The 12,318-nt window shown below is 39.3% G+C and overlaps 1 protein-coding gene across 1 annotated transcript in view; it reads right to left on the reverse strand.

The window, feature by feature from the left end:
• Positions 1 to 11,387, reverse strand: part of LOC143151706 (PDZ and LIM domain protein Zasp) — a 76,570-nt gene extending 65,183 nt beyond the window's left edge. The window contains exons 1-2 of the mRNA XM_076321070.1: positions 11,080 to 11,387; positions 10,830 to 10,966 (exon numbers count right to left, since the gene is read on the reverse strand). Coding sequence (XP_076177185.1) covers positions 10,830 to 10,934 — 105 coding nt within the window. The 5' untranslated portion in view covers positions 10,935 to 10,966; positions 11,080 to 11,387. The remainder of the gene's footprint in view (positions 1 to 10,829; positions 10,967 to 11,079) is intronic.
• Positions 11,388 to 12,318: the final 931 nt, after the last annotated feature.

Here is a 12,318-nt window from a genome sequence, read left to right on the forward strand (position 1 = left end):
GTCGTAGAATATTTTACCTTTTATCTTATCGTGGGTACGACGATTATTGCAAAGATCGAATCTAAATTTTTCTCTGGTGTTCATTCCTGTCGGTGAATTATCAGGTGATTCGTTTCCCAAGAATGGAACGCGTAATTGGTGTCGTTAAAAGTGCATTCCCGAAATTTCCAAACGAACGATTCGACATCGAGGCAAATTGAAAGTAAATTGTAATCTTCGCTCTAACCATGAACGGATTAGCTAAACCGTGCATCGGCATTCCGTGTGGAAAGAACGCCAGTTAACGCGGTACGAAAGGATTTTTATCGTTTCACGTACCATTGAGTTCCCTGTTAGACGGAGAACGAGGAGATTATGTCTATCTCGTATCTAAAGAGGATACAACGAGAGGGAAAAATTACGCGAAAATCAACGAGGAAATTTTCCGAGTTAGCGACAACGCGATTGCAATTCCTTTGACTGCACCGAATGGACGTAACAACAAGAAAGATTACATTTATCCAAAGTGAATCTAATAGTTATCGACTTGTAAACTTATCGAAGAAATATTCCCACGTTTGATATTTTACATCGTGAGAGAAGTGAGTAACTATTTCGTGTGTAACTATCGAAAAATAAAAGATCGAGAGCTTGGTTTCACCATAGAAAGAAAACTAAAATTTTATTTACATGGGACGATGTAAAAATACGATGTAAATTTTATTTACATGGGGCTCGAATCGTTAAAAATAATACAAAGAATGTATTATCGATAAAAATACAAGAATCGTATTTTTCCCTAAAATACAAGAATAGTATTTTTCTCTAAAGGTTAAAAAATACAATGTTCTAATATTTATAGCCAGAGGTGTACTTCTTCGTGAAAAAGATGCATTTTTCCCAGTTGCATTCTCTCCGTACATGCGAAAGGGACATAATTCCTTAGTGGCCAATAACAGAGAATTTTCATCGAAACGATAAATATTCTTTTGTTGCGTCAACTTCTTTCCATACGTAGTAGATTCTTCTCGTAGATCGTTCTCAAAAGAACGTTAGTGTTATCTCCGATAACAGGAGACAATGGTTATCTTTGGAATTTTTTTCCCCCAGATCAATCGCTCGAGTGGACGTGCATCTGTTGCGTATCGAACACGACGACTTGTATCGTTATCTATCAAATGATTCGCGCTCGCGTCCTTGGCACTCGTTACTCCGACGAATAATTAGACACCGTGTTTCTTCCAGCGACGCCGCGAAACAAAACGGAATGCTAATGACGAGAACGCGTTATCGTCGTGACACACTATAATCGGCTAACGACACGCGGAATTTATGCCGAGTCCTTCCACGGAGCGATAATGCGCCGAACGAAATACACATATCGCGTAACAACGCGCCCACGTTGCACCGACTGCACTCGGTGCAGCGGAATCGCGGAAACCCCTCGCCGCGGATACGCGCAGCTGTTCGTTGGAGATTACGAGAACCAGAACGAAAACGCGATTTCTGTATTTACAGGCTGGCCCAGAATAGGCGACGAGACGCGAGAGGCGAGTCGTTCGCGAGGACAATTAAACTTTTCACGGACTAACTGTGTGAATAACTTACGAACTAACATTATCGTGGATTTCGAACTTTTAACTGGTTTCTAGCGTGTGATCGATCGTAATGTAACTAGGTGCAAGTGATGATCGAAAGGGATGTATTATTCTCTGTAGAGAGGTATTGAAAATATTTTGGTAGATGGTGAATTTTAATAATAGTTGAAGTTTATGATTAAGGTTGATCATTAAGGGAAAAATTATAAGATTTGAAAGGGATATATTTTTCTTTGTAGAGAAATATTTTGGTAGATGGTGAATTTTAATAATAGTTGAGTTTTATGATTAAGGTTGATAATTAAGGGAAACATTATAAGATTTGAAAGGGATATATTTTTCTTTGTAGAGAAATATTTTGGTAGATGGTGAATTTTAATAATAGTTGAGTTTTATGATTAAGTTTAATAATTAAGGGAAAAAGTATAAAATTCGAAAGAGATATATTTTTCTTTATAGGGAGATATTGAAAATATTTTGGTAGATGGTGAATTTTAATAATAGTTGAGGTTCATGATCAAGTTTAATAATTAAGGGAAAAAGTATAAAATTCGAAAGAGATATTTTTCTTTGTAGGGAGATATTGAAAATATTTTAATAGATAGTGAATTTTAATAATAATTGAGTTTTATGATTAGATTTAATAATTAAGGAAAAAACTATATGGTTCGAAAGGGATATATTTTTCTTTGAAGAGAGATATTGCAAATATTTTGGTAGATGTTGAATTTTAATAATAGTTTATCATGGAGTTCGAAATTAGTAGATCGAACTTTTAACTCGTGTCTAGCGGGTGATTAATAATAATATAACTAGATGCTACTGATAATCGGAAACGATATATTTCTCTTTGTAGGTTTCATGTAGGTGTTTATCGAAAGAAAATAATTTTTTAGTAGATGGTAAATTTTAATTCTGGAGATACGTTACTATCTAGATAAAAGTATTTATTTCAGTTGGAGACTTCACTCTTTGTTTAATTTAAATTTATCAGGGGAGGATCCTTGTAACTTTTATCGAAAGATAAATCATTTTTTATTGGATAGTAAATTTCAATTGTGGAGATATATTAATATCTAGGTAGAAACTTTCGGTTGGAAATTTGATTAAATATTTTCAGGCAAGGATTCTTCCAACTTTATAAATTAAAGTAAACACAATTATCATTATCAAATTCTATAGGCTATTCTCGTCTCTTAGTATTTGAGGATTTTTACCGGTTTTAAATGGAAAAAAATTTTAATTATGCGCGCTGGGAGAATTGTGTTTACGTTGTCAGGATATTAAAAAAAGATTAGAAAACGATATGCAAGAACATTGGAAAAGTATAATAACAGGTTTTACGTGTGCCAAGTTCGGATCGGAATAATTGTAAAATTCTAAACTGAGAATTCAGTCCGAGGAAGAGATTAATGTAACAATTGGTCCGTATTGAGTGCAAAGAATTCTCAACCATAGCTGCAACACATTAATTTCACGCTTTCAAACGTAACCTCCTTTTGTCCGTGAATTTCTTAGATGTTACTCTCCTCTGGTGTCTGTCTTAACATTCCAGATTCCCTGCTTCCTCGTCTTGGACTTCCGGCCGCCATTGTTATGTCTCGTCTTTCCAGATGCGCGCTACAATTTTGCCCGATGAACAGCTAGCTTTATTATTGCGCGTAACCATGCATTTCGATTAAATTATTCAAGAGAAATCCATTTAACAAGTCTCTTCTATTTCTTCCCCCTCAACTTTTCAAGAAAAATTATCTTTATTAACTATACTCTGCACAAAATAAAATTTCCCCCCAAACATATTGCTACTCATTTTCTACCATAACCAAATACATTCAAGCAGTGAAAGAATCATGTGTTTCTAATTTTTGTTCCCTTCCAACTATTCAAGAAAAGTGATCTTCGTCGACTATACTCTGCACAAAATAAAATTTCCCCCCAAACATATTGCTACTCATTTTCTACCATAACCAAATACATTCAAGCAGTGAAAGAATCATGTGTTTCTAATTTTTGTTCCCTTCCAACTATTCAAGAAAAGTGATCTTCGTCGACTATACTCTGCACAAAATAAAATTTCCCCCCAAAAACATTGCTACTCATTTTCTACCATAACCAAATACATTCAAGCAGTGAAAGAATCATGTGTTTTTAATTTTTGTTCCCTTCCAACTTTTAAAAAAAAAGCGATCTTCGTCAACTATACTCTGCACAGAATAAAATTTCCCCCAAAACACATTCCTTTCAATTTTCTACCAAAATCAAATACTTCCAAGTAACGAAAGAATCCCATGTCTCAGCTATTTTCTCCCAACTATTAAAAAAAGTGATCTTCGTCGACTATACTCTGCACAAAATAAAATTTCCCCCAAAACACATTCCTTTCAATTTTCTACCAAAATCAAATACTTCCAAGCAACGAAAAAATCACGCGTCTCTGTTATTTCCCCCCCTCCCGAAGTTCGCTCCGTGCTGGAAAAAGGATCTTTTCGATCCCCGCGAACGATCGAGTCGCGTCACGACTTTTTCGAAAATTCCTTTCCCGGATGGATCCACGACGCGGTGAGAATACTCGTGGCGAAAAAACCGCACGCGTTTCGAATTTCACGGGGCCGTGGCTCGTTCGAAAAAGAAGCCGTCCTCTCCCGCGTGAATCGCACTCGGCTGGCTCCGTTGTCGCTTAGAATTCCTTTTTCATCCTCGGCTTCTCGCGAGCGAGCGAGCGAGCGAGCGGAAAGACAGACGCACGTGGCGCGTCGTAGATCGGTATTTTTATCGATCGACGCGAGATCGCTCCCTCCGACGAAAAATTTATTTTCGCGGTGACCAACGCGGCCCAGGAAGCTCGAAGCCGTCGACGACACCGTCGTCTTCGTCGACGTGGTCGTCGTGGTCGTCGTGGTCGTCGTCGTGGTCGTCGTGGTCGTCGTCGTTGCCTTCGTCTTCGTCGTTGTCTTCGCGAGCGGGGCTCGACCCGGCTCGCGCGTTTCGCAAAGGCACCTTCTAGAAATAGAACGCCCAAATAATTTGCCTCGGATTACCAGCGACGCGTCGCTGACTCTATCTCTCTCTATCTCTCTGTCTCTCTTTTGGTTTCTCGCTTTTTACACGCGTCCAATGCATCGAATTTTTAAAAACGACCGTCGGTTATTTTACTTCAAACCTCCATCCACAATTGTTTCTGTGCAAAATGGTAACTTTGATTTTCACGTTTATAGATTCAGGAGGTGTACCAAACTAAGGGATTAATACAAATCATTTACCGGAAAACTTTGAGAGTGGAAATATGGGTGACTACGCCATTGCACTGTGTGCAATTGGAGTCGGGAGAGGATTATTAACAACTGTTATGATAGACGTCTATGTTTCAGTCTCTCTCTCTCTTGGTTTCTAGGTTTTTCTCACTTTTTCTCTCTGTCTTGGTTTTTCACTTTTTTAAAAATAACTGTTCATTATTTTTCTTCACTCTTCCATCCATATTTGTTCCTTCCTGATATGCAAAATCGTAACTTTGATTTTCACGTACATACATTGGAGAACTCTTCCAGACTAAGAGATTTTAATAAGAATAATTTATCGAAAACTTTGAGAGCAGAAATACGAGTGACTACGCCATTGCATTTCAAGTTGAAAGAAGATTATTAAGAACTGTTACAATAGACGTCTATGCTTCAGTCCTTCTTTCTTGATTTCTAGATTTTTCTCTCTATTTTGATTTTTAATTTTTTTGAAAAATAACTGTCCATTATTTTTCTTCACCACTCGATCCATATTTGTTTCTTCCTGATATGCAAAATAACTTTGATTTTGCGTTTTGTATTGGGAAGGTGTTTCAGACTAAGAGATTTTAATGATGGTAATTTATCGATTGATTTATCGAAGACATTGAACGTAGAAATAGAAGCGAGTACGCCATTGCATTTACAGTCGAGGTAGAATTACTAGGAACCACTACGATCCATTTAGAATTTTATAGCGTGAAAACTTTCCATGTTGTGGGTTCGAAACTTTTCGTCGTTGTTTATACATATTTCCTCAAGGTAGCTAAATTTTTTCACTGAAAAATACATAATACATCATATTTTATTAACGTCAACTATGTGTCGCTGTTCTAACATTGCACTGCAGGTTTCTTTAAGGACCTTATTTCGTTTGTACCTTTCGATAATGGTATCAAAAGATTCTTTAAATTTATAACAGCCCTTCCTTTTGTCACAATGAAATGAGAAAATTGACTTCTAACCTAAAATATAAAAATTAAATTGCTTCAACCATTAATCGTTTAACTACCTTGCACGCAGATTAATTATCTTTCACATTGAAACAGATTGGAGACAAGAGTCCCAATTTAAGAATAGTAATATCTTTGCACCTATTTTTATTTAATCCTTACAAACATAAAGTTGTTTTTTACGTGGTAATTCTTCTAAATAAACAATGAATTTCTATGCAATGTCTGTGAAACCTATACACAGAAAAGTTAAAATAGTCAATCCTACAACAAAACCTCCACTTATCGAAATACATACAATACAAATTTAACTTCCTGTCAGAGTGAAAAAAAAAAGTCTTTTCAAACATTTTCCTTCAACTAAGTCTCTCTACTTTCCGACATACCAAGCACAATTTACTACAAAACACTTGAGAAACTTTCCGAAACATTATACCGTATCACGACCAAGAGTCTCTGCAACCATTGGCAAACGAACAACTAACAAAGGCGATAAATCACGGACACATTGTCGAGGGAGTATATTAACACTAAAACCACCGACGATGAACTTATTCCTATTTGTATCAAACCAGATACATATCTTCGAAGTTAAATGAGAAAAGCTCAAATTAATTAACAAATACCATTACCTGTCTACTTTGATAATTATCCACGAACATTGTAAATAAAAACACCGTTAACAATCGAGTAACTTTAAAAAGAAGTTTGAAACAAATCAAATTGACCCTTTGTTACGTCTACTGTTAATAGATTCTCCATGAAAATGTAAATTTCAGTGATTTGGAAACCTTTTTTAAATCTTTCTACATTTCTTATAAATTTATTTATCGTAACATGGCAAAAGAAGCGATTAAAAAAGATTGTAGTATCTATCGTTCGTTACGTAAAGCGTGTACATTTTTCTTCCTTTCGTAATTGAACACTTGACAACGTTTCGAGTAGCCGAATGCAGGTAATTGTCGATGTTGTAAAATGGCGAACGGGGTGGGTCTCGATATTTACGACACCTTGGATCCACCCAAGATGTAGCTTTCCCGCGTGGTTCGCTCAAGGATGAAGAGTGGGGGTATTAGGCTCGCGCGAACGCGTCGGGATCTATAAATCCTCGTTAATAGTCACCGCGACGAAATAGCGAGTTTCTTCGTTATAGCAATTACGGGCGATTAATTCGTAATCCCACTCACTCCTACGGGTAAGAGTCCTCGAGATCCAGGGGACTCGTATTTCTCTCCTTTCCGAGAAGCACCGAGGGGCGGCCGGACGTTGTATTTGCGGCCTCGTAAAATAAACGGAGCACGTGCTGGCTAAGAAGGCCAAGTTCGAAACGTCGATCGGGAGATAAAATTGTTCCGAAACGTCTTTCGTTAACAGGGGTACCACCCGTGCCCACGATCGAACCAGAACCATCGAGAGAGCGTAAAAATTCCACGATACGCGCCGCACCGGTTTCACCGCGCGCTGGATCTAGATGAAAATGCACGATCGCGGCCGAGAACGAACGGTATTTTAACAAGGTTGATAAACATCGTGGAAAATCGAATTGGAGAAATTTTCGTCGATTATTGGGATGGAGTTTATAGTTTTCGGTGAGATTTGTATATTTGTAATACATTCGAAGGGAATTTTAACTCAAAAGGAATGAAAAATGTGTAATGTTCGTGAACGAATGGTATTTTAACATGGTTGATAAAAATTGTGGAAAATCGAGTTGGAGAAATTTTCTTTAATCATCGAGACGAAGATTATAGTTTTTGGTGAGAGTTGTATATTTGTAATACATTCGAAGGGAATTTTAACTCAAAAGGAATGAAAAATGTGTAATGTTCGTGAACGAATGGTATTTTAACATGGTTGATAAAAATTGTGGAAAATCGAGTTGGAGAAATTTTCTTTAATCATCGAGACGAAGATTATAGTTTTTGGTGAGAGTTGTATATTTGTAATACTCTCGAAGGGAATTTTAACTCAAAAGCAATGAAAAGTGGGTAAAATTTCGTATGTTGTACACATGTAATGTTCATGAACGAATTTTGTTCAATTATCGAAACGAAGATTATAGTTTTCGGTAAGATTTGTATATTTGTAATATTTTCAAAAGGAATTTCAAGAAAAGTGAAAATATACAGAAACATTTAAATACATAGTATCTTTAAAGAAGAAGAATCGAAAGAACAGAGACAATCCATCTTTAACACATGTATACAGGGTGTTTTGACACGGTGGAATATCTCACGAGATTCAGTGGTATTACGAAAATGTTCTTACAAATGTTTCTTGGCATAAAAAGGGATACAAAACGTATCAATATTTAACAAACACATTTTTGGCACAATACAATAGAGACACTCTGTAACTACCACTTTTCTTTCTCACGTTTGAAAATATATGCAAAATCTGTATAAAATTTCCAAAATTAATGCAACGGTATTAATCTTCAATGTGTAATCTTCAATAATCAAGTTCACTCCGTACACCTTTACCCTAAATTGCCCAAAATTCCCCGTTACTTTAAAATTACCCATACACGTATACTCAGGAAGAAGAATAAAAATTAATAAATTCTCCATACATATATATATATATATATATATATATATATATATATATATTATAATTTAAATTTTATTACTTAAATTTATCATCAAATTTAATTTATATAAATCAGTTAAATTTATAACATTAAAATGTAATTTTAAAATTATTACAATTATAATCTTTTTATTTTGCCCTATTAGATGTCTGACAAAAGAATTGATTTTTTAAATCAAATTATAGTATACAAATTACTTCTAATAATATATATATACCGAAGAAGAAAGTTCAAACGGTTTCCCTGGACTGAAGAAATTTTCCTATTCCACTGTTCGATCCATTCATCCCGTAGGAGACCACGGATAATTTCGCGTAATATCGCGCGAGCTGTTACCCTCGTTGTTAATAATAAACGTGACAGTGAAAACGAATAAGGCGGCCAAAGGGGCGAGGATACGCCCGCGTGGATCATCGTGGCGCGCGATCTCGTAACGAGTCCCGCGGCGCATGGCCGGCCGCGGAGCCGTCTATTCCCGCGAAGCGAAGAAAGTTTTGAAAATTCGCACGAAAGTTCGTGGCAGCGATGCTAAGCCAAAGGCTTCTCGTGTTACAGCGCGCCTACGTCGCCAAAACACGGTGGCGACGTCGAGCCGCGCGTTTCGCACGTAGTTGGCAGCGATTTCTACCGATGCGCGTGAAATAATTTGGCGTTTGCTGGCGGCTTATGCAACCGCTCGGCACCACGGAGACACGGTAACGGCGGAAAAGGACGATCGGTGGGCCTCGCGCTCGTAAAACATCGGTTTTTTCGCCCGAACGTAATCCCCTCGCTCGGGTGGAGCTTCTTCGTCTCGGCCACGGGCGTCGCTACGGCTACGCGACCAGAACCGTTGAATCGTTGCAATTGACACGCCTGGAAGGGAATTATTTCACGAACGAAATTCAATCGTGGCCGGAGACTCGCTCGATTCGAAAATAACAGCCAGCTTGACTCGTTTCTTCGGATATTTTCGCGATTCGGGTATTTATCGGTGATGGGAAATTTTTTAGCGGTTATAGAAGGAATATGATTTTACGAGGAGGTGATGTACAGAGGTCTCTCGACACGGTGGAATATTTCACGAACGATCGTGGAGTAATCATTTTTATCGCGTAATGGTAAACAATCTTTCTGAGAATATAGTTTTGATATTTCGAGTTCTTCCGTGAGATATTTTCCAGTGATGTAAGGCAAACTGTGTAAGAGGATTGAACGAGATATTGGTGGTAAGGAGGAGAGATATTTATCCGAATATTGTTCGATACAGAGAGTGGACGAATTCATCGCGATTCGGGTACTTATCGGTGATAGAAATTTTGTCGCGGTTATAGGGGGAATATGAATTTACGAGGTGATATACAGAGATATCTCGACACGGTGTAATAATTAACGAGCGATCGTGGAGTAATCATTTTTATCGCGTAATGGTAAACAATCTTCCTGAGAATATATTTTTGATATTTTTAGTTCTTCCGTGAGATATTCCATATTGCGAGATACCCCGTGACACGAGAAGATCTAATTTATCTATCGATCTTTAATCGAGAGACGATAAAGTAGAATATTTTTTCTATATTTCTAATCGATCGTAAATATTTGCTCCGCGTTGTAAACTTTCGGCGCGATAAAAGTATTTTTATTTTCTTCCACAAGAACGAAGTATCCCAAATACCGAAGATTACCAAACCTCTCGCACATATACCACTGTATTTATAAATTAACATTCCCTCCGTATCGAGTTTAAGGTTTCCATGTTTATTTACTCGCGATAATTAAATACCAAAATTATGCAGTCCCTCGATTCACCGTGCAAGTCGAACCGCGACACACACACACAGACACACGCATGCACACGCACGGTAATACCGATCGTGACGTCAGCAATGGGATCCACTCCCGAGATTTGCACAAGAAACCCGCGCGAAGACTTGCCTGTCGATCGAACCCGATAAATTATCGGATCCGGATAAATCGTAATTTTTCTTTTTTTTTTTTCTTCGTTTCTCGCGAAGTGATTTCATCGATCTCGTACTCGCCTCGATGGCCTCCCGAAGATCACCGAGCCGTCAATCGCCGGGAGGTCTTGGTTCGCCAATCGTCGACGAGGATTCGTCCGTCGGCGCAGATCGTGAAATTCCACGATTTAAATTTATCGAGCAATTGTCACCGATCACGAATCAAAATAAAATAAACCGATCCCCCCAATGAGAATCCCATAATTCGCGAAACGAAGACGTCCACTTAAACGAGACCTCAATTTAAAAAAAAAAAAAAGAAAAAAAAAACAAATCCGATGTCACCCGAAGGCGGATCGAGAAAAGCTCATAGTCGCCGATCGAAGCTGTCAGTGGCGACCCTGAACGATCTCCACCGAGACTCTTGATCTCTCTCTCTCTCTCTCTCGAGGGTCACCGAGGTCGGTGGATCTCAAAAGAAAGCTTCCACTCACCTTCTGCACGACGAGCGGGGTGCCAAAGTCCTTGCCACCCTGAAGACGGAAGCCCCACGGGGATCCGTCGAACCTGGAGAGCTTGACGCTGATCAGCTGGGCCATTGTCACTGGTATACGCGCGTGTGTATATATACCTGTTCACCAGGGTCGTCGATACGCGACGAAGAAGAGAAAATGAAACCCGGTGAGAAAAAAAATTCTATATATGTATATATATATATGTATATATATATATATATATATATACCAAATCCTCGAGTTTCCCCGCGCGAACGTACGAGAGCCTTTCTCAGGCTCGTAGACGGATCTCTTCTCTCTGTGGACCGCGAGATTCGAGCGGTCGAGCGAAAATGCACGTTGCACCGGGTCGGTCACGGTTGACGTCTGCCTTTTGGCGAGGAGGCGGTTCTGTGTGTGTCGCGCGTGTTAGGTAGAACGGCACGTACGTTCCTGAAGAACGCGCAGACCGGAGTAAAGGTACAACAGACGTCGAGGACGGTCAGTCGGCCAGCGGGGCCTGCCTGGCTGCCTTCCTTCCATCCGATTCGACTCTGCCGCGGCTCTGGCTAGGGGCGGGGATGGGGATAGAGAACCCAACGCACGCGGGAAGGAACGAGAACGCGATCCGGAATCGGCGATGGGTGGGGGGTTGATGGGAAGCCGTGGCGGCGGACGACGACGGCGGCTCGGTTCGGGAGGGGAAGGGAACTGTGGGGTGGGTGGGTGGGTGGGTGGGGGGAGGGGGAGGGCGAGCGCCGCGCGGCGGAAAAAGGAAGGAAACCCCGATCAGGATTTATCTATTTCGGCCGTATGTAGTACGAATAACGCTCCTAGGAGCCGTACCGGCGAAACGTGCTCGACGATCGGGGGAGGGTTTCACGGTGGTTGGGTGAACACTGGTGAAACGACCATTCCGTGGGAGATATCGGTAATTGTTTATTGTTAATGTTTACAGAGTGTTGGAGGTATCACGAGGAGTACCATCTTTTGGGAAATTCTGGTCGAGGATGGAACCAAAGAGGTTTTTAGATCCTAGGGGAAATTTTGTGAATATGGTGTTTGTGGAAATGTTGGTAATTGATTGTTTATTGTTAATGTTTATTGACGCCAGGTATAACACTCCAAGGTGTACCATCTTATGAAACTGTAGCTGAGGGAGGTTTTGAAATGCTAGGGTGAAGCCTATATAGTGGTCCTATGGTGTTTGTGGAAATGTTGGTAATTGATTGTTTATTAAGTTTATTGACGCTAGGTATAACACTTCAAGGTGTATTATCTTATGAAATTGTAGTTGAGGGAGGTTTTGAAATTCTGGGGTAAAGCCTATGTCGTGGTCCTATGGTGTTTGTAGAAATTTGGTAATTGATTGTTTATTAAGTTTATTGACGCTGGGTACCACACTTCAACGTGAACCACTTTATAAAATTGTAATCGAGGATGGAACGAAAGAGGGAGGTTCTGAGATTCTATGGTGAACCGTGTCATA

This window comes from Ptiloglossa arizonensis, chromosome 1, assembly GCF_051014685.1.
Source record: "Ptiloglossa arizonensis isolate GNS036 chromosome 1, iyPtiAriz1_principal, whole genome shotgun sequence".
Taxonomy (NCBI): Eukaryota; Metazoa; Arthropoda; class Insecta; order Hymenoptera; family Colletidae; genus Ptiloglossa; species Ptiloglossa arizonensis.